Source organism: Macadamia integrifolia, chromosome 8, assembly GCF_013358625.1.
Source record: "Macadamia integrifolia cultivar HAES 741 chromosome 8, SCU_Mint_v3, whole genome shotgun sequence".
In the NCBI taxonomy this organism is placed as follows: Eukaryota; Viridiplantae; Streptophyta; class Magnoliopsida; order Proteales; family Proteaceae; genus Macadamia; species Macadamia integrifolia.
The window spans coordinates 9570197-9592620 of record NC_056564.1 but is presented as its reverse complement, the minus strand read 5'-3'; the positions used below and the strand labels follow the sequence as shown (position 1 = coordinate 9592620).

The 22424-nt window shown below is 36.5% G+C and overlaps 1 protein-coding gene and 1 long non-coding RNA gene across 3 annotated transcripts; both read right to left on the bottom strand.

Annotated features, from left to right (window-relative positions):
• Positions 1–497: 497 nt before the first annotated feature.
• Positions 498–9026, bottom strand: LOC122085640 (solute carrier family 35 member F2-like). Its single transcript, XM_042654131.1, has 11 exons — positions 8772–9026; positions 8537–8631; positions 8222–8279; positions 7861–8052; positions 7425–7501; positions 5513–5595; positions 5286–5337; positions 4076–4144; positions 3381–3467; positions 3005–3069; positions 498–949 (listed from the first exon to the last, which is right to left on the bottom strand). The coding sequence occupies exons 1-11, from the start codon at positions 8890–8892 to the stop codon at positions 835–837; spliced, it is 1014 nt and encodes a 337-aa protein (XP_042510065.1). The 5' UTR covers positions 8893–9026; the 3' UTR covers positions 498–834.
• A 6665-nt stretch (positions 9027–15691) lies between these two features.
• LOC122086219 lies at positions 15692–18067 on the bottom strand. Of its 2 annotated transcripts, none has more exons than XR_006142358.1 (2): positions 17730–18067; positions 15692–17676 (listed from the first exon to the last, which is right to left on the bottom strand). It is a non-coding gene; the product is annotated as an uncharacterized LOC122086219 (long non-coding RNA). The 2 variants fall into 2 exon arrangements; XR_006142357.1 differs by having other exon boundaries at positions 15692–17570.
• Between the last annotated feature and the right edge of the window lie 4357 nt (positions 18068–22424).

Below are 22424 nucleotides of genomic sequence, written 5' to 3'. Positions count from 1 at the left end.
CGTTTTGATACCTTGCACTAAAATTATGGCCAACTGCAGATTTGGATTCTGCTCACTTTGATTCATGCTCATTTCTATTTCTCACCAAAAAAAAAAAAACTATGGTTAGGCCATCATATGAATATTGAATAGTGCTTTTCAGATATATGCAGCTCCAGTTGAAAATTGCACTTCACCCGATCCGGCTCCTTCCCATTCCTATTAACTGGAAATATCTAGTTAATACTGGAGAGCATGACATGAACTAAGTTCCCTCAGAAATTGAGGAAACAAGAGGGTGCAGGTTCGACTCTTGTAGGAAACAACCAAAGCAAAAAACTAAAAGAGACGTATTTTAATATTTTAACTCTTTTTTAAATCAATTTCAAAACCAACAGAAAGTTTAGTACACAGATCATGAAAATGCAGGGTGGTCCCAATATGAGGACAATCTGAAGTAGGCCTACTACCAAAATATGAACCCATGTCTGAAAAAGATAGAAATACAACAGGGAATATAAGGGAACACTTCATGTTATAGAAAATGGTTCAGACTTTTCAGAAAATCATGCCGATCCATACATCATCATGAAATTGTTAACTACATGGAAGTGATCTTCGAAGTAGGCCTCCCAAAGCCACCATGAACCCATACATACATTGTCTCATACTTCTAAACTATACAAGTGGACTAAAAGTAGGAACCCCATTGTGAAGACAAAATAATATGAGATTCCACATAGAGCATCAATCTAACCTAAAAATGAGAACTTCCTGAGAAATTTCGAGCTATACCATAGCGCCATTAACAACATTTGTGAGTGCTGGTGATTAGTACAAGTTCTGTTTTGTATTTCAGGCAGTCAAAACCTCATTTCCAGAAGCTGCACTTTCTTGACTGAGAGCTTCATACTGGATATCAAGTTCCCCATCTGCATTGGCTGTTGTAGGAGCAGGATCCCCGCCAGTGCTGCAGAAGATATATAATCAGGTTAAGCTATGGACACATACACAAAAGAATGACGTAGAATATGCAATTGAAAGCAGTGTAGGAAGCACAGTTTACAACAAACATGCATGAAGATAATTGGACGCTGCTTGAAAGTCTTACTGACAGTTGGTTTATGATTTAATCATATTCCAGGCCTTTTCTTATAGGAAGTCTATACAACAAACAACAACAACCTCAAAAACCTTATCCCAACTTAATGGGGTTAGTTACATAAAGATTCAAGCAAAGACGAGTGCAAGGATCCATGCAAAAAGATTGATGGGTTATGACTAATTATAGTAAGTGCCGGCTGTCAACCTAACACGCCACTACAAATCAACCACAGGCTTATAACAACAGACTATAATAAGGTACCGGCTGTCTACTTGACATACCATATAGATCTGTCAAGGCAAAGCATCCTACATGCATTACAACCACCACCAAGATAATCCATCACCCAACCTACTTTAATGAAAGGAGGAATGAAATTAAGAATTCTTGATAGCCCCACTAAGCACGAAAGTAACAACTCGAACACACAACTCTGCATTGAAAACTATGTAATCACACACAACTCCGCATTAAAAACTAAAAATGCAACCCACCACTCTAGCCGGAGGTATCTATGAATAGCGGTTCAATGCACTAGCATAAAGCCCACCACCACAAGCAAACCAATTGCACCACACGTGCGTTACATCCACCACCAGACCTACTACGGTGTAATAAGGTTTTGGTAGAAGAAAGCCCGGTAGCCCTGCCGAGTAGGCTACCGAATTCTTAGTAAGTTTTTTCGAGCCCCCAACTTTCGTTCTTGATTAATAAACACATACATCCTTGGAAAATGCTTTTGCAGTGGTTCGTCTTTCATAAATACAAGAATTTCACCTATGACTATGAAATAAAAATGCCCCCGACTGTCCCTGCTAATCATTACTCCGATCCCGAAGGCCAACACAACAAGACCGAAATCCAATGATGTTATCCCGAAGGCTAACGCAATAGGAAGTCTATGAGGAATCAAGATGAAGGTTTATGTGTTGGGATTTTTTGTGTCAGTCTCTGTCAATACTCTGCTAAGCCATCAGTTGAAGCCTATGAGAGGAAGCTGGATCATGCGGCCTCCCAAGGTTTCAAAGGTGAGAGGAAGATGGAGACACTAGTCAACAGGGAAACAAGGGTTTGTCCAGAGACTTAGTTGAGGATGATAGGACGTCTGCACTAATGTTCTATTGATATGTTAGAAGATCATGTCATGTCATCCATGGATGCAAGTAGGTTTTCCAAACAACTTAAATTCTTGTGCATTCGTGGATTTGTGCTATTGCATAATTTATTTATTGTCATTATTTTTAACTTGTGCAGTAGGCAAATTATGAGTGCAAAACTGGGTGTAAAGGATGTCATGAAATAGAGTACTCATAAAATCCGTTTCTCAGCCAAAATTATGCAGTAATACAAAAAATACACTTGAGAAGGCCATAGATAAAAGGGTGATCCGTCTCCTGTCCAATTCTTAATTGTCCAATTCTTGTCCAATTCTCTCTGTGCGCGTGACACCTGTACATTCTCAAAATCCAACGGTTGTGAAAATTTGAGGCATTTGAGAGGTTAAAATGGGTTTGAATTCCAAAAAATTCCACAACTAGAATTGGGCGATTAAGAATTGGAGAGGAGCCAATCTGATAAAAGGTTGCATCAATAGATGACTCCAACTTTGTAATCAGTGGGCTTTCTGGTCACGTTTTCTCCAAGATAGCTGATCAACTAACGTCTAAAGAAATCCAATCAATGCAGACATTCTGACCGAGGTCTGTCGAGAAGGGTAACTATCAACACTGTCCAGATCGATGTGCATGTGAACTGATAGTCATGTAGACTGTAGTGAAGAGAGAGAAAAGATTTGTGGACTTTGCATTTGAAGCAGAGGCAATTCCCATGCAAGTACGTCTTTGTGTAACACATCTACATATGCGCATCAAAATAGTTTGAGACAGATAAGATGTCATCTCCAGGAAAAGTCGGACATACGTTACTGAATAAATGATGAGTCCAAGAGCCACAACACCAAAAGCGAGATAGTACAACCAGTCAACCTGAAAATGCATAGGTTAACAACCCAGTTAGATCGTATTCACTTTGGCTCCACTACTGGAAAAGAAGAAAAATAAGTGTAGAAAAGTACTGATGGAGGATTATTGCATGTTTTAAAGAACCAACTATTGTAATAAGCAAAATTCCTTCATCAAGTGTGCACTGCTGTGGACACCTTTATGATGTTTCGCACATGGGGAATGCCTAATGCAATAGCACCAGCCTCCACTATTAAAATAGAATCAAATCAATACATGAAACATTTGATCGGGATCACTGAACCATTGACCCAGATCCAAGTTACAAGGGATACCTGCTGGTGGTAAAAGAAAATGCGGATAACAACCGCCCACATATCTGAGGTGAGAAGGGAGAGATTGAACAGTGTAGCCCCACTCATCTGTGAACCAAATACTCAAATTAGGAACCAAAAACATGAAATTACTATATATATTCTCTCTTTTGCAAGAAAAGAAATTATAAAATTAACAGGAGAAAACTAATTATTCTAATTTCTTTATCATGCTGCTTTAGTTTGAACAAATAGATGGACCTTGGTCATTGTGCAGGAGGGTTTACATGTTTTCTGCATCGGTCTTTCACCAGGTGGTGGGTTTCAGAACAAAATCTCCCCACCATGAGCCAGGAGGGGTTAGCTCTGTGTGTGTGTGTGTGTGTTGTGTGTGTGTGTGGAAATGTGTATAAATTAATGATTCAGTTTTGAGTATGGCTCTGTCAAGACTTCTTTCTAGAAAAACAAAAAAAAAAACTACCCATTGTTGCTAGAGATCACAGCTCAGGGTTGAATCAAATGAATTTCTTCTCAACGACCCAAGGTCTCTGGTTATTATTTATATGGGGTGGGTCACTAAAATAAATGACATCATAGAGTTCAGGGTCACAGGGTGCAAATATTAGCACAGTGTTGTGGTCAGAAAACAAAATCCTATTTACGTGGTAAAAGGGGAGAGCTGATTTGAACATAATGTGGACAGCAAGGAAACTGACCTTCAGAACAAAAGGAACCAAAGAGTAGAACATAAAAGTTGACAATGCAAAGCCAGCAAAGAGTGATATCTGTAAACAAGAAACAGGATGCAGTTGAGTCTTATGAACTCACTCATAGAAGGTAAAATAGATTGCATCTAATTCATCGGTAAAAGAAACAAAGTTAAAATTACAAAAGTTGGTCAACATTCAGGAAACTAGATTACCATTCTACTGGATTACAAATAGTCATGCTTCAGAAGTCTTCTAAGGATACAATGCTCCGAGAATTAATACATTACAATTAGTATCAGATACACATCCCATCTTTAACTAGGGGATACAAAACAAGGAACAACCATAAGAACCTCCCATAAAAGAAAAGAGCAACCCAGTGCACGAGGCTCCCGCTACTACAGGGTCTGGGAGGGGCAAATGTATGTAGCCTTACCCCCTGCTTTGCAAGAGAGGCTGTTTCCAACAACAAATCAGCCAGCATCATTACACATCCAGTAAATATCAGATGATACTGATACATTAGAATACAGGAGAGGTTAAAATGTCTCTAGTGAATTAGTCAAGTTGCTTCACTGTACTGAATCAATTCTGAGTAAAGAAAAATTTTAAAAAATAAAAAAGAAACAACAATTATGAGAAGTTGTTCTGTTCCAACTAAACAATCTTGCTATTTTAAACATGATGTGATAAAACTGCACAACAGCCTAAACAGAAGGAAGGCAACTGAAGTACTTCCATTATGAAATTATGTGGGTCACAGATTAAAAAAGGGCCTTTGCATTAGTGCCAACATCATAAGTTTAATTCATATCAGATATTTCTCCCTTAAATTTCTAATTTCTAAGTTGCATTATGTAGCACCATTGATTTAGTGAATAGATCGCGTTGATTCTGTGTGAAGCTACGAAAGGATACTGTGTCAACGCAGAGCTCTAGCCTAACACTTGCTCTTAAATCTTGCTTATAAGGAGGGAAGAAGAAGGTACTAGTGACTCAAGCAGATTGCAGAGCATTAAAATTTTCTTTACACTTTCTAGCTGTCTATGCTCAACCAAAAGATGAAAGCACGATATGGCTTCAGCTAAATCTATAAAAGATAATCAAATTCTCATGCAAAACAGAGAAGTATGCTTGTTAAACAGAAAATATATAGGACAGAAGCTTAAATGATACATGCATCCCACTCAACATTTCATAGCATTATATTACTCACAATTTCTGCAGTCCATTTGACTTCTTCAAGAGTCTTCCTTTCCACAATAGATCTAAAAGAAAGTTACGGAATGAAAACAACTTTCTACTATGGTTACTCTCTTTAATCAAATGACAAATACTATACTATGAAGCTGAGTATCACAAGAAAAACAAGGATATGAATAGTAAATACAAACAAGTGACTATGTTTGTATCTCAAATATTGTTTCCACAAGAAAAGGATACATCTCGCATACACTCACTAACAATCCAAAGACACCAAGCATTGAAATCACTTCAACAAGATCTTTCTTTTTGACACAGTACTCCTGCATATAGAGAAGAATAAATACAGAAAAGTAATGAGAGGAAAGTAATTGCTTGTGTTTTTAAGGCCTGTTAGTTGAAGTGAGCAAATATTGGCAGTGCAGACATGATCTAGCATCAGGATCACAACTATACAACAATTACTGCCCCAGTGCCCCTTGCAAAAAATAACACAATCCAAATTTCTTATAGATATTGGATGGATGAAGAGACATGAACCTTACACATGCAGGACAACATATCCTAAGTTCTTTAATATCTATGCAGATGGTGAGGGCACATGCGGTAGCAGAGGGATTGATGAAAGGGAAAAAAGTTAGAAAACTAGGAAACATGGGTCACTTCTTTTCCCTTTGTGGTTGTGCAGGTGTACGTACAAATTGTTGCTATTAGAAAAACTAAATCCAGGCCAGTACAGCTCTTGAATGATAAAAATGCATTTGGCAATAAATGTGGCAACAAGAAATTTCTTTACTAGGAAAAAATTGCCATAACGAAGAAGAATCAGCCGTTGTCACAACCTATGAGAGACTAACATCAGCTATGAGAAGAAAATGGAGAACAATAACAAGCTAACAGCAAGAGGCTAACATCAGCCATCGGAACAGACTTTTCTCCCCAAAAAAGGTGTCTGATCCTCTGGATCCAAGAAGGCTGATGATGCAGAAAAGTATATTTGGACTAACATCAAACCCTATTCATTGAGTTTAAATGGGTATTAAAACTTATTTACAAAAACCACTCTCACACATTTAAGTACGATTGGCATTTTGTGCTGTAACTTGGTGACTCTGGTCCATATTGTTCCGAACAACCCATGTTTAACACATGCTTCGTACTACAGCAATATTAGCATACCCTAAACTAAAACTTTGCCTGCTAGACATGAATCCTGTTAATGCATAAATGGACACATCACACATGGCAGCTGAGGTGCGACCTAAAACAGATCCAAGTGTTTCAGCCAATAAAGCCCTATCACATGGTGAAAATTCATGCTGTCCACCGTTGTCTAACTTAAACAAAAGACAAAAGGAAATTCTCTGCTATCATAATTAAAAGATGTAAGGCATGATATGAGCTGTTGCAGGAAACAACATGTAAACATGTCAAGGTAGAGGGTTGCTTGTCAGATAGATGACCCTCAACAAGCCAGAAAACCACGTTATATGCAGATATAAAAGAGTAAACACTCCCCAGTTTGTTTCAATGCAAAATGTCCGAAAGTAAAATAAACTAGAGAGAATTTTAACTTTTTCTACTTTATTTTCTGGTCTTTGGGCATTTAAATAGTGGTCCCACTTTAAAACTTTGGAAAATCTCTTTTTCATTTCAGATGAAACAGAATCCGGTAATAAAAATTTTACTTGACTTTTTTCTTCGAACTTCCACTTTTTCTATATTTTAAACAGAGCCAATGGTAGGTCATGTGCACCATTTCATCAACAGGCTGGGTTTTTACATGTGGTGACTTGAAAATGCATTGATAATATTTACCCATGTCAAGCATTTTCTATTTGGCAATTCCCAGCTCAAAATACTTACGCTCACTTGCAAAAGATGCCAATGTTCTCACCCATGTTTATTGGAAAAAGAAAAAAAAAGTTCCCATGTTCTCACCCTAATTTATTATAAATAAAATTACAAGTAAAATATTCAAATAGATTCAAGGATACTCTTCATTGTCGAGTGTAAGCCATGCTCGGCTGGGGTCTAAGTGGACAGCAATACATGGCCAATCTAGCCTCAACTGATGGACTTCAGAATGGTAGAAAATCCACAAATTTAAGCAACAATTATTTTTTGGAGAGAGAGAGTGGGGTTCACTAACCTCTCCAACATTGCTCATTGCATAGCAAAGTGTACCAATAATAACAAGTAAATCACCCAGAAGAGGTTTGTCCCCACCTGCAATCAAATTGTTGGTTAGGAACATAACTAAAAACCAAGAAATAACAAACATCATTTATGCTTAGACATTGGGAAGGAAGCTCTCTTCAATGTTACTTTCTCCAATGATTAGTATGAGCACAAAATACACACACACATGCATGAACTCACGCAGTCTGGGCACACAACTATGTTTTGTTCTTTTGTAAAATGGGGTGGGGGCAAGATGGTGACCAGGTGGGCTTGGAATCTCAGTCCTCACAACCGTCACTAACTTTGCATTACAATAAAGTAAAACACAGACATAAAGACAGAAATCAACACCAAAAAGCAAACGAAGGGTAAGTGGTCAAAAAATTAATGAATAGCAAAATCACCTCCACCAGCAATCCCAGCATCTGAGAGAAGCACTAAACCAAGGCCTGCCACACAGACAGCTGCACCCAAGAACTGCCACAAGGAATATCGGGTCTTTATGAAGATCCAAGTGAGAATCATGACCCATGGTATCGTCCAACAATCCAAAATGGTCACACTGGTAATTGATGAGTATTGGAATGCCTTAATAACTGCAATGAAGTATCAAATATGGATTTATAAATATCCCATATCAACTATAGCTGTCTAGAGGTCTGATCAGGTAGAGCTTTGCTTTCCCTTGTTTTCTAGAGACGGTCAGGAAAACCCAGTCTCCAGTAGCATGAAACAGGAAGCAAACAAAACCCATCTGTGACTTACCGAGATAATTCCCTTGAACATCAATAAAGCCCAATGGGATGTACCAATACCAAGGAACCTGCCAAACCAACAAAATAAATAACAAAAGAAAAAACTCTGTTATTCAAGCAAACTAAATCATATCCAGTAAGATTATGGTTCTCAATCATTCACAGCCATTTAAACGTGCACAATGTAAATTTTCCATCAATAGCATATTCATTAGTGTTGCAGATACGGATATATCATTTCGTAGTTTGATTTTAGGAAGCCAAGTCAAAATTTGATGAGTGATGTACTGGTGTACGGGAATGTGAGAATTGGGATTATCATTACCAATAACCTTTGGCGCCTATACAAAAGAACGCAACCGTAAACCAAGGCTAGCAAAGCATAGTTGAACAACGACTGTGTAAGAGGCAGATAGACACCTACGAACACAAATAATTAAATGGAAGAAAACAATGAGTTTCCAAGTTAAGAAAACAGGTGAAATTAAAACGCAAGAAAGAGAAAAATTATAACAAAAAAAAATTTGTTAAATGAAAGGGAGAGAGGGTCTGTTAACCACCTAGATCAACCAAGAGGGAAGAACAGAAGGCAGTGATGGCGAGGTTGAAAGAAACAACTTGGCCAAGGAATAGGAGGAATAAGACGCGCAATACCTCCTTACTCCTCCACTTGTTGGTCATGGCAGAAACCGTAACACAAATCAATATGTTTACTTACACAGACGTGAGTGTGTGTAGTTTCAGTTCAAACTCAACAAGAATAGAATGTCAAGGATTCAAAAACTATAAGAAAACAGAGAAAAATAAAAGAGGAGGCTTGCAGATTTCATACAGCTATCCGTTACAGAGATTTTCGTTTACCCTTTTCTCTGACAATTTTTGTTTTCCCATTAATTAATTATTGGGTAAATCGGGGGTTGGTTTTCAACATCATATGCAAAGAATGCAGCAACCACCGTTCTACACTCTACACTTCTACCCCAGAAAACGGTCAACCCAGTTGAGGGTGAAGGAGGAAATTACAGAGGGAGGAAATAATCGGGCTTGGGGTGGCCCACCAGAGCAAAGCGGATGTCCATCACTCCATCTGATGCCTAGAACGAGAAACCCAACAGAAAGGTCGATGACTTGATGAGAATTGAGAGACACAGAGACTGAAGTCGTGACCGTGAGACCGTGAAAGCTAATTACAATTTTCCACCAGAAAAAAAAATAATAATAATAATAATAATAAAATAAAATTGAAGAAGCTAATTCAATTACAAGTCTACAACACAGTTTTCGTACGAGAAAAGAAAAATGTTACAACACGGTTTCAAAAACTGAGAAATAGTGAATCGGCCAATTTGATTTAGAATCGGAAGTTGACCCACGTGCTATCTGCCGGCAAGGGTCATATATGACTTAAAAGCGACCACACTCAGCTTCCCCCAATGCATATTAAATTGAGTAAGAAGTTATGCTTCACGTCAAAAATTGATTAACATCACGTGTAGTTAGTTGTTTCGGCTTCATCTTTTCAGGATTGCCTTAATTTTATCAATTATATCATCAACACGATCACCAAAAGCAGAGGAATTGGGGGTGGGGGTGGGGGTGGGGGGAGAGAGGGGTGTGAGCGAGTTTGTCTGGTGGAGTCAGTCCTATGGGAGGCAGGGAAGGGGCCGCTTTCGTATCAATTTGTTTGTCTTCAACTTTGATGGGTACCTAATTGAGTATGGTCACGTGTCCTCCAGAGTTAGCAAGGGAGCACACTGCACACCTAATAATGTGCTCTTTATAAAGAGCAAGAGTGAATGTAATTTTAATTTTGAAACGGAGAAATAAGAGTCAGTAAATTTGATTTCTGTTACATTGAAATAATTGAACCCATAAAAAAAATAATACATTGAAATAAGGACCAAATCATACCAAATCAGGCCTTAGTCCACCACCCCCGTTGTTTCTTTTCTTCTCTATTTCTATATTAACCACGGCGAACTGCAAGGGCACATCAGATATATCAATTGATATCCAAATACTGAAAATCAGATTAGAATTTACAGATGATTACCAACCTGTTTAAGATTGAAGCTAATAGTAAGAACTGAGAACTGATTAGATATTATGTAAACAGAATCCTATAACCTGATTTTCATTCTTATACATAATATATAGCAAGAAACAAGCAAAATGCTAAATTTGATTTCATAGCAAGAGCATGGTTTTAAGTATCGATGCGTATCGTTCCATATTGGCCGATACCGATACGGCCAATACGTATCGATATCGATAGGCATCGGCACGATACATACCGATACACTACAGGGAATTTTGGGCCCTCTTCTGTGTATTGACATATCGGTAGTATCGTATCATGCCATACCGATACGTACGATACTCTGTGATATGAACTTTTGAAAATATGAAAATTCCCGTGAGTATCAGTACCATATCGATACGTATCAACTGTGTCGTATAGTATCGAACCGTATCAATACGATACGACTACTTAAGTGTGAATGTACCTTTTGTTGTTTGAAACAAACACTTCAAACTCTCACCAACAATTTTCTATATTTCTCCTTTCTTCCCCTTTGATTCACACACATTTTTGGAGACTCAAATGGTAGATTGAAATAAACATTGTGGAAGTGAATGGTTCAACGAAGGAGAAAAATATAGTCCAAGAAGAACCTTGAACTTGAAAGTTGAAAATTTTGAATAGTAAGTTCTTGAATCTTTACTCATTTTTTTCAACTTTAACCTTAGATTTTCAAGTTTTTTTACAAATCTAAGGTTCATCATACTTATAATTACATTTTGTGCATCATTATTACATGAAATCATTGGATTTATAAGGATTTACAAATTTTTTTCAAGAGAAAATGAGGATTTCAATTTTTTCAAATTTCTTAGATCTACTCATGCTCAATGATTAAAAATGTTTAGACTTTTTATATGTTATGTAAAACAAGTGTTCTACAACTTCCATGGAAAATTTTGATTTTTCTCAAAAAAATATATTTGTCTATCAATACGATACCCTTATCATTTTGAACATTTTCAGCTCAATATATTTGTCTATTAATACGATACCTTCTACTTAAGTATTTATGCATTCTACATGTTATATATAGCTTTTTTTAACTGTTTTTTTATGCAAGAATGTATAAAAATGTGTTCCCTATCTATTTATGTGCGTATCTTAGTGTATCTCCAATACGATACGATACCTTCTGATACGTATCTTAATTTTGACCTACCGATACGGTGACCGATACCGATACTTTAATCCTTGAACAGGAGAAGAAGAGGGAATATAAGAAACTCAGGGAAAGAAGAATAGAGAGTATCACACCTGATAAGAAATTGATTAAAAAGAAGAATGAAACCATATCTGGAATACCAGGAATACCAGTCCTGTGTGCACTGCTCAACAGCTCAAAACTCTTATAAAAATCTCAATTTCCTCTTGATCTATTCAGTAGCTTAAGGTGTTCATCTCTTTCTGTTGTCCGAAAACCTCAACTGTACCATATAACCATCCAACAACTTAGAAGGTGGTTTGAGCCAAGTTTTACAAAGAACAGACTTTTCATTCCTAGTTGTTAGATCCGAAACCAACAAGAGAGTTGGGGAGCCCATGAGTTGGAAATTGTTCCAAATTTGGGATTATTAGCTTTTGTGGCTATTCGTAGGGCTGACTAGTTACAATCATGAGTAGCCCAATCTCTATGACTGTCCAACATCCGNTGTAGTTTCAGTTCAAACTCAACAAGAATAGAATGTCAAGGATTCAAAAACTATAAGAAAACAGAGAAAAATAAAAGAGGAGGCTTACAGATTTCATACAGCTATCCGTTACAGAGATTTTCGTTTACCCTTTTCTCTGACAATTTTTGTTTTCCCATTAATTAATTATTGGGTAAATCGGGGGTTGGTTTTCAACATCATATGCAAAGAATGCAGCAACCACCGTTCTACACTCTATACACTTCTACCCCAGAAGACGGTCAACCCAGTTGAGGGTGAAGGAGGAAATTACAGAGGGAGGAAATAATCGGGCTTGGGGTGGCCCACCGCCCACCAGAGCAAAGCGGATGTCCATCACTCCATCTGATGCCTAGAACGAGAAACCCAACAGAAAGGTCGGTGACTTGATGAGGCTTGAGAGACACAGAGACTGAAGTCGTGACCGTGAGACCGTGAAAGCTAATTACAATTTTCCACCAGAAAAAAAAAAAAATAATAATAATAAAATTAAATTAAAGAATCTAATTCAATTACAAGTCTACAACACAGTTTTCGTACGAGAAAAGAAAAATGTTACAACACGGTTTCAAAAACTGAGAAACAGTGAATCGGCCAATTTGATTTAGGGTCGGAAGTTGACCCACGTGCTATCTGCCGGCAAGGGTCATATATGACTTAAAAGCGACCACACTCAGCTTCCCCCAATGCATATTAAATTGAGTAAGAGGTTATGCTTCACGTCAAAAATTGATTAACATCATCACGTGTAGTCAGTTGTTTCGGCTTCATCTTTTCAGGATTGCCTTAATTTTATCAATCATATCATCAACACGATCACCAAAAGCAGAGGAATGGTTTGCTGGAAATATGTATAAGTTTCTCATCTTTTTTTACTTTTTTCGATTTTCTACGACAAACAAACAGGGCCTAGTACAGGTTTTCTTTTTTCCTGTGAGCGAGTTTGTCTGGTGGAGTCAGTCCTATGGGAGGCAGGGAAGGGGCCGCTTTTGTATCAATTTGTTTGTCTTCAACTTTGATGGGTACCTAATTATGGTCACTTGTCCTCCAGGGTTAGCAAGGGAGCACACTGCACACCTAATAATGTGCTCTTTATAAAGAGCAAGAGTGAATATAATTTTAACTTTGAAACGGAGAAATAAGAGTCAGACTCCGTTTGGTATCGTTCTAAATATACATTTTTAGAGTTTTTTCGTTCTATTGGAACGAAAAAATAAAATCTTCTGTTTGGTGCACTTATGATCTGTTTCTGTTTTTTTGGAACAAAAAATGAAAAAAAAAAAAAACTGAAAAAACTATATTGGACGGAGTTCCGTCTTCCCAGTTTCGTTCCATTTTGCAAAAAAAAAAATGTCGTTCCTTATAAAAATCTGAAATTTTGAAATACCATATTTTAGTTTAAAAACTGTATTTTGACACAGAAACTGAAATTTTCATTTTTGACACGAAACGGCATTTCTGAAACAGAAACGATACCAAACGGGCTCAATAAATTTGATTTCTGTTACATTGAAATAATTGAACCCATAAAAAAAAAAAATACATTGAAATAAGGACAAAATCATACCAAATCAGGCCTTAGTCCACCACCCCCTTGTTTCTTTTCTTCTCTATTTCTATATTAACCACGGCGAATTGCAAGGGCACATCAAATATATCAATTGATATCCAAATACTGAAAATCAGATTAGAATTTATAGATGATTACCAACCTGTTTAAGATTCAAGCTAATGGTAAGAACTGAGAACTGATTAGATATTATGTAAACAGAATCCTATAACCTGATTTTCATTCTTATAAATAATATATAGCAAGAAACAAGCAAAATGCTAAATTTGATTTCATAGCAGGAGCATGGTTTTAAGTATCGGTGCGTATCGTTCCATATTGGCTGATACCGATACGGCCAATACGTATTGATATCGATAGGCATCGGCATGATACATACCGATACACTACAGGGAATTTTGGGCCCTCTTCTGTGTATTGACATATCGGTAGTATCGTATCATGCCGTACCGATACGTACGATACTCTGTGATATGAACTTTTGAAAATATGAAAATTCCCGTGAGTATCAATAACGTATCGGTACGTATCAACTATGTCGTATAGTATCATACCGTATCGGTACGATATGGCTACTTAAGTGTGAATGTACCTTTTGTTGTTCGAAACAAACACTTCAAACTCTCACCAACAATTTTCTATATTTCTCCTTTCTTCCCCTTTGATTCACATACCTTTTTGGAGACTCAAATGGTAGATTGAAAGAAACATTGTGGAAGTGAATGGTTCAAAGAAGGAGAAAAACATAGTCCAAGAAGAACCTTGAACTTGAAAGTTGAAAATTTTGAATAGTAAGTTCTTGAATTTTTTTCACTTTTTTTCAACTTTAACCTTAGATTTTCAAGTTTTTTTACAAATCTAACGTTCATCATACTTATAATTACATTTTGTGCATCATTATTACATGAAATCATTGGATTTATAAGGATTTACAAATTTTTTTCAAAAGAAAATGAGGATTTCAATTTTTTTCAAATTTCTTAGATTTACTCATGCTCAATGATTAAAAATGTTTAGACTTTTTATATGTTATGTAAAAACAAGTGTTCTACAACTTCCATGGAAATTTTTGATTTTTTTCAAACAAACATATTTGTCTATCAATACGATATCCTTATCATTTTGAACATTTTCAACTCAATATATTTGTCTATCAATACGATACCTTCTACTTAAGTATTTATGCATTCTACATGTTATATATAACTTTTTTTTTAACTATTTTTTTATGCAATATTGTATAAAAATGTGTTCCCTATCCATTTATGTGTGTATCTTTAGCGTATCTCCAATACAATCCGATACCCTCCGATATGTGTCTTAATTTTGACCGACAGATACGGCAACCGATATCGATACTTTAATCCTTGAGCAGGAGAAGAAGAGGGAATATAAGAAACTCAGGGAAAGAAGAATAGAGAGTATCACACCTGATAAGAAATTGATTAAAAAGAAGAAGAATGAAACCATATCTGGAATACCAGGAATACCAGTCCTGTGTGCACTGCTCAACAGCTCAAAACTCTTATAAAAATCTCAATTTCCTCTTAATCTATTCAGTAGCTTATGGTGTTCATCTCTTTCTGTTGTCCGAAAACCTCAACTGTACCATATAACCATCCAACAACTTAGAAGGTGGTTTGAGCCAAGTTCTACAAAGAACAGACTTTTCATTCCTAGTTGTTAGATCCGAAACCAACAAGAGAGTTGGGGAGCCCATGAGTTGGAAATTGTTCCAAATTGTGATGACCAATGGTAATTCTGCACTAACGGAAATCCTAAAATACAACCAACCAAGCAGATAGATGCCATGCATACTTTCATGCTACGATTCTGAATCTAGACGTCTCATTAGTTAGCGAGGGATGACACAAGGGGCTGTTACAGTTTCTTCTTACTGGGGTCCAAAGCACAATGTTTCTTCCGTTCATGGTCTTTTTTTTTTGGTAAATCTTCCATTCATGGTCAACCACGAAAAGATAAAACACTCGAGAAGATAGAAGTCATATCTGAGTACCTATATTTCCAGCAGTCACAAAAACAAAAACCAAAATGAACCATAGAAACAAATGTCAAGGTAACAGCAATTGAATATTGACAGAAAGGACAACTTTTAGCTAGCAATATGTACAAGTAACTAATTTTTTTTTTTTTTAATGAGAACTGTAATTGTTTGTGAGAGATGCTTCTCCAAACACAGTAGTATGTGTACAAAAGTAGAATCAGTTGGGTCACGTGGAATATAAATTGCTTAAAAGGCTGCTCTTGACAGGACCTTCTTGATTGACTGTAAGTAAGTCTGGTGCTCATATACAAAAGTAGTTTCTAGAAGGTCCGGCGGAGATTTCCTTGGGTTCCAACCTTTGGTAGATTATAAACATTAGTAAGCATTTATTTCGATCTATTTCCAGTCAGAATCATGAAAAGTGAAAGAATAAAACCAATATTTCCAATCAGCATGTTGATAATTTTCATATCAGGAATGGTCATCATACCCTTCATCACAGAAATCCTTTGAGCTCGCATCAACTGTTGATAGATCCATTGCAGGCTCACAGGTCATGAAAAAAGCCTTATTTGTATAAAATTATAGGCCAAATGAAAGAATCTCCCCCCCCCCCTCTCATCCAATTACAAATATATCAACAAGGCAATGAGAGAATATTACGCAATTCAAGAGGTACCTGCATCATCGTCTCTGCAAGTTGCTTCATAGTCACTTCATTGTCGGAATTTCCTACACTAAAAATTTGCCCTTTTGCACGGCTAAGATTTTCTGAAATTTTCCAAATTTGGGATTATTAGCTTTTGTGGCTATTCGTAGGGCTGACTAGTTACAATCATGAGTAGCCCAATCTCTATGACTGTCCAACATCCGCAAGCTCGAGTGGCTCACCGCGGAGAAGGTTCTGAAATAAAGATGGAAGTATTGTTTTGAAGTCACATTTCATGGATTACAAGATGCAACTCGGTGATTCCATTAAGAAGATGCATTTTTTACATTGCTGAAGCATGCCAGAACCCAAGGGACTCCTTTGCTTAGGCCTTCTACACCAGGAATAAAATACATCCTCAGACCAATCCAGTAGAAAGGTCTCAGAAGGGTGAACTTAATGACATTTTTGGCACCCTCAGCTAAAATTTTGGTTTAAGGTCTAATAACTTCTCAGGGTGATGGTTTTAAGAAATACAAACTAAAACGAATATGTAGTTTACAAGAATCAGCTCACCAAATATAAGCTTTTCAATCATTTGCTTTGCACAGGCATTGGACTGCCCCTGTTTTCCATTGCACCATATTAGCGCAAGGGGAAATGTCTTCTTTAAGGAGAAAAAGTTGGAAGTCCTGCTTAGAAGGGGAAGGGAATAGGCTACTCCATTTATTGATGAATATTTCCAACATCTTTTCTATACAATTCTAGACAAATAAACACATCCCTATAAGGAAAAAAAAAAAAATCTCTTCTTTTCTTTTCTTTTCTTTTATTTCGTTCCAAACACAACCTAAGGAACTAGAGTTATATATTAATAGACGGATTGCAGCAAAAATAGCAGGAAAATATGAGAGACCCGGTAGATTCTAGAGGAGCCAAACCAAACTGTTCATTTAAGTTGATTCAATGGCAGAGAATCTAATCAATACAAGAAAAAGAGTGCACAAATGAAAAGCGGGAAGTAGAAGAAAGTAAGGGAGAAATAAGGGGGCGAACAGGTACCTGTCGCAGAGCATCATTATTTGAAAGGAAGCTTCCGAGTGTCTTTCCGTAGATTTCACATGTAGAAAATGAATCAAACCTATTCTCCATGCAGTATTTAATCTAAAAAAACGAAATAAAGCGAGATTCTTAGAGTAAAATGTGGAAAATAAAATTTTCCTCTGAATAAATAACAATTTAATTAGGTAAATCCACCACCGAAATTTTATCCACGAAGTTGCTATGTCGTGTCCACCGATCGTGTATTGAATCAGCAGGTCTGCGAATTGCAGCAAGATTGATCGTCTGACATTAAACCCCCAACAGATCAGCTGTAAACCCTAAAAAAATGTCGTGTCCAGCGATCAGGTATTGAAATCAGTAGGTCTGCGAATGGCAGCAAGATTGATCGTCCGACACTAAACCCCAATAGATCAGCTGTAAACCCTAAAATGTCGAGAGAAAACCTGATGAGAATGGTGAGAAGAACTAGATTTTACCAGATCGGACTTCTTGCTGATGGGCCTCCAAGCGAGAGGATCGTGCTTGATGTTAATCATGTGAAACTCGATTCGTTCACATCTCATGAGCAAGAACCATCAAAGAGATACATTATCTTTCCATCCGAAACGTTAATGACGATGACCATGCGGGAAGCTTTTCCCAAGAGCTTCCCGCATAGCTCGGATCCAATAAGCCCTCCTCCACCCACCATGGATATATCGTCTGTGGACTGATGATCTCTTTCCCGTCCAAACCATACCTCGCCATTGTTATCGCAAGAGAAGGAACTGTGTTTTCTCCCCCAGGCACCGTCCCTTTTAGTCCCAACCCCCAACTCCCAACTCCTGACTGCTTTCTAAAGAGGAATTTGGAGGGAAACATCACTCTTGAGTTTTGACTTGCGAGACCGATTCACAAACCGGAATCAAATCGGTCGAATCGACCCATTTGGAACTGGATCAGCCATGATCGATCCCAATTCAACATGGTTAATGTTGCCCTTTCCTTAGTCCTTCCTGGGGATGGCCAAAAGAAAAAAATGGAATACGATCTTGTTTTCTTGCCACGTGGTAATTTGGATCATTCGGTTTTGGTGGATATGGATTGTCATGTGAGAATAAGAATCCTAAAAGGAATTTGCTTAAATATAATACCCTATTTTCTTTTTTTAATAACAAAAATGTTAATTTTTGTCCTTATCATACACTTTGTTAGATCTCAAAAAATTTGTATATAATCTTATGGGATCATAAAGGGACCATTGCTTACAGATATGTCAAATGAACTTAAATATATAGGTAAATAGATGGATTTGGTTCCTCAGTGGCGTAACATAGTGTCTGACGTACATCAAACGTTCATAAATGCCTTAAACTGCATGCGTTGCCTTGGCTCTGTGTCAATGCATTTTTTGCCGTTCGATGTGCATTAGACACTGTATTACGTCACAGAGGAGTTCAATCCCAAATAGATCCCCATATCTCTTCTTCGTATTTAAAGTTTCAAGAGTTAACAAGTTTACCAAAATACTAAATGAATCTTTCAAAATATAATGAAAATTAAAATTCATTGGAAATAATGAATGATTGAAAATACAATGGGATATATTAATACATTGGAGTATATTATATAATTTGATCATAAAAATTAGAAAATACAACCAATTTTAAACATTTTGTAGAATTTCACACATTCCACAATTAGTTATGCAATCAAGAGATTGATACCTTATCGATTGGGTAGGAATTTTTTTCTCCTTAAAAAAAAAAAAAAAAGGCCCTAATTGTGTCTTGAAAGTTTAATTGTTTTAATTCACATTTCATACATGAATCTTTAATGACACTCGAATCGAATTTTATAAACATGTCATTCATGTCATCATCTTATCAAGTTAATTTTCAATCCAATTCAATGTTTCAAAGTATCACAATAATGCTTCTAAAAATGTTGGCAAAAAGTCAATTAATTTCCAAGATTAGGGACTATCGAAAATAACTAGTGGAAAAGCCCCACTACATTCTAGTCATATACATATACTATAGGGTCATGCGATACAAATAAGATAAGCATGACCGATCGTTTATAAATAAAATCATGGTAGGTGCAAGGTCCTAAAATGAGAAAGCCTGATTAAATCCAATTGAAACTAGGCCGAATGGATAGATTGACACCATTAGTTAGATGATCAATGCATATGGAAAAATTGCAGAAGAAAACTCAAAAGACTTTTTGATTTACTTGAGAGAGAGAATCTGACTTACCTTGTCCATAAGCAAACATTTTTCATGCCATGCCTCTCACACATTTTTCCATTAAACATGGTAAATGCTATATGAAAAATTTAGGAGAAAGGGGGGTGGGGGAATTCACACCAATGGTAGTGTATGTGACATTATCATAGGTAAGGGACCACAATGGTCAAGGAAGAGAGAAAAATAAATAATATACCTCTAAAGGGATGTAAATCGACCAAAATGGCATAGGTATATTTTTTCCATACAAAAATATCAAAATTAGTCACTATTGAAACCAAACAAATAATAAAAAGATGATATTATTTGAGTTGTTAGATTTATTTGACTATGTCAATGGGAGGAGGGTTCTCTTCAACGCTTGTGCGTAGGTTGGGGTATTGATCCATCTGACGACTAAAATTCTCATCGTATATACAGTTCACTGTAGAAGATCCAAACTCATTCCATAATATTTTTTTTTTTTTTTGGTAAATTCATAATCCCCTATCAGCCTGCAGCATTTTAGCCCAACCTAGATCATACTCAGGGAGAAAACTAAGGTTAGGCAATAATTAAAAAATCAAATGTTATGAACCAAACATTTATCTAAAAATAAATATATATGAATAATTAACAGTACACAAGAAATAATAGACTACAAGTTTGTCATAAGACTGAATTAGCCACAAAATGCAGCCTATGGCTAATCCAAAATGGATCCTTCTGATCTACACAGCTGTAAGTTGAAATTAACATGCCATGTAAACAAAAAAATAAAATATATGCCACGTAATCAAATTTGGGTGGATTGTTGTACCAAGCCACGCAAAACATCCAGTAAGCTATCTTTGTCATTTTCAAAATAGAAATCTAATAAACTATAGGGTATATGCTCCACAATTCACTTTTTACATGGATTTGGTTTTTCTTTTTCTTAGAGAATAGTATATATGAGCCATTGGGGTTTCTTATACTCTCTCATAGAAAATTTTATTTTATTAATTTTTTCTTAAGAAAATAATAGGAAAGTGTTTATTGTGAGAACATGTGATTCTAATGTGAAGTGTTAACGGGAATACAAGGAAGTATTTACAAAATAGTCATTTTCCCTTTCAAGGTGGATAATCAATTACATTACCCCATGTGTCTATCACGGGTGCACATTCATCATCAAAACACTTTTCAAAAAATAATATAATCATTCTTTATGACAGAATATAAGATAATCTAGTGGCTTAGAAAACCTTTGCCCTCTTTTTTCATATGAATGAAACAAAAAAAGGGAATAATCAACCTTGTTATTTTCTTACCAGAAAAAAAAAACATTATCATTTTTCTTTTAATTTTTTTACCCTTAATCCACACAACGATCTTGATATAGGATTGGCATTGGCCAATATCCATCCAATCCGCTCAATTACCATCAATTCAATTTGATTCCTTTAATCATGTCCACAAGGAACCAATTTCCAAAGAAGATGGATAATTGCGTTGATGGCTAGTATATTATATTTGGAAACTATGGTAACCTTTAATGACACTTCATTTAGCAATGTTATCAAAAGTACATTCCCGTGCTTATTTCATTGAGCATTTTTCTTATGAATATTATGTCATTTTTTTTTTTTTTAACGAAAATGCTATCATCTCTGTTCCTAATAGTATTCCTACGGCATTAAATTTTAATTACGTGACTTTCAATGTTACCTAAAAATTAATATCGATGTATGATTTCCAGGGCTTGCAATTATTGGAGGAGTTTGAAGGGATTCTATGATGTATCCATTGTAAGAATTGCAAAACTTGTTGGGAGTCTTGAGACAACTTTTCTTATGTGGCCAAAGCTCTTGCTGTTCGTCAGGCTCTCCAAATTACCATTTCAAGAGGATTCTCTCATGTCACAGTTGAAGGTGACTCACTGCATGTTGATTTTTCAAATCCTTAACCCATTTTTGTTGAACGACGATGTGATCCGTATTTAAAACTTCTTCCTCCTTTTATATTTGGAAAATATAAAATATTTAATTCATGATAGTTGGAATATATTTCGATCCTTTGTCGCGCTTTATAAGGAAAATGATTTTTAATTAATACATCATATTTTTCATGAGCCTAGCCTAAAAAAGATTCCATAAATGATGCATGAGTAAATTATGTGTCTTAATAATAATAATAATAATAATAATTATTATTATTATTATTATATGAACCTGATCAAGTGGTGAAACCTGGTCAAACTTGACATGCCCCTCCCAGCCTTCCCCGCTTTAGAATAGGACAGGGAGAGATTGTGCAACCCCTAGGAAACACCATGGAGAAAAAGAAAACTCATCGTTATGGTGACATTATAAAATCGTTGAAATAATAATAATAATAATAAATAAATAAATAACTTAATTGCTGAAATAATTAAAGACAGGTTTAAAATTCTTTTTTTAAGGGGTAAAAAGAGAAAATTAACTGGGTAAGCCATGAAATGGAGAGGGACTTTCTATCGTCAGATTGGAATCCAACCAACACCCATTTATCATATTTTCAAACTGACGCCCAGGATCAGCCTACATAGAAGCGTACGAGAGACGCCAACTCCCAAGAAAAAAAGCCAGACATCGGAACGTACTAGAGACGGATCGGTCAACAGGTAAGGTCCGGGAGACGCTCTGGAATCTTCGGAATCCGAGAATCGGGCCAACCGCTTCGCTTGCGGCCGCTTTCCCGACTTGCCGTGGAGTTTAGCTCTGCTTTGCTTCTTGAGGAAGAAAAAATAAAACCTAGAGCCTTGTGGAGCCCACTAACCAGTGCGAGTCGGCGCGGCGCGCGCCGACATGAGACACGGTTTCCTAGTGGTAAGGAACGCATTCCTCCATTGCCAATGATCTTTGCCACTTGGTAACTCTATGCAGCGAATTGACATATGTGGTTTCCAATCAACCTTTCATATGTCCAGCTGTAGTTCCA

Excerpts from the sequence above, each read along its gene's own strand:
- LOC122085640 (XM_042654131.1), bottom strand. The coding sequence starts at position 8,892 with ATGACCAACAAGTGGAGGAGTAAGGAGGTATTGCGCGTCTTATTCCTC. Across the intron at positions 8,632-8,771 it reads TTCCCTCTTGGTTGATCTAG|GTGTCTATCTGCCTCTTACA; the intron begins GTGGTTAACAGA and ends TTGTGTTCGTAG. Across the intron at positions 8,280-8,536 it reads ATAGGCGCCAAAGGTTATTG|GTTCCTTGGTATTGGTACAT; the intron begins GTAATGATAATC and ends TTGGTTTGGCAG.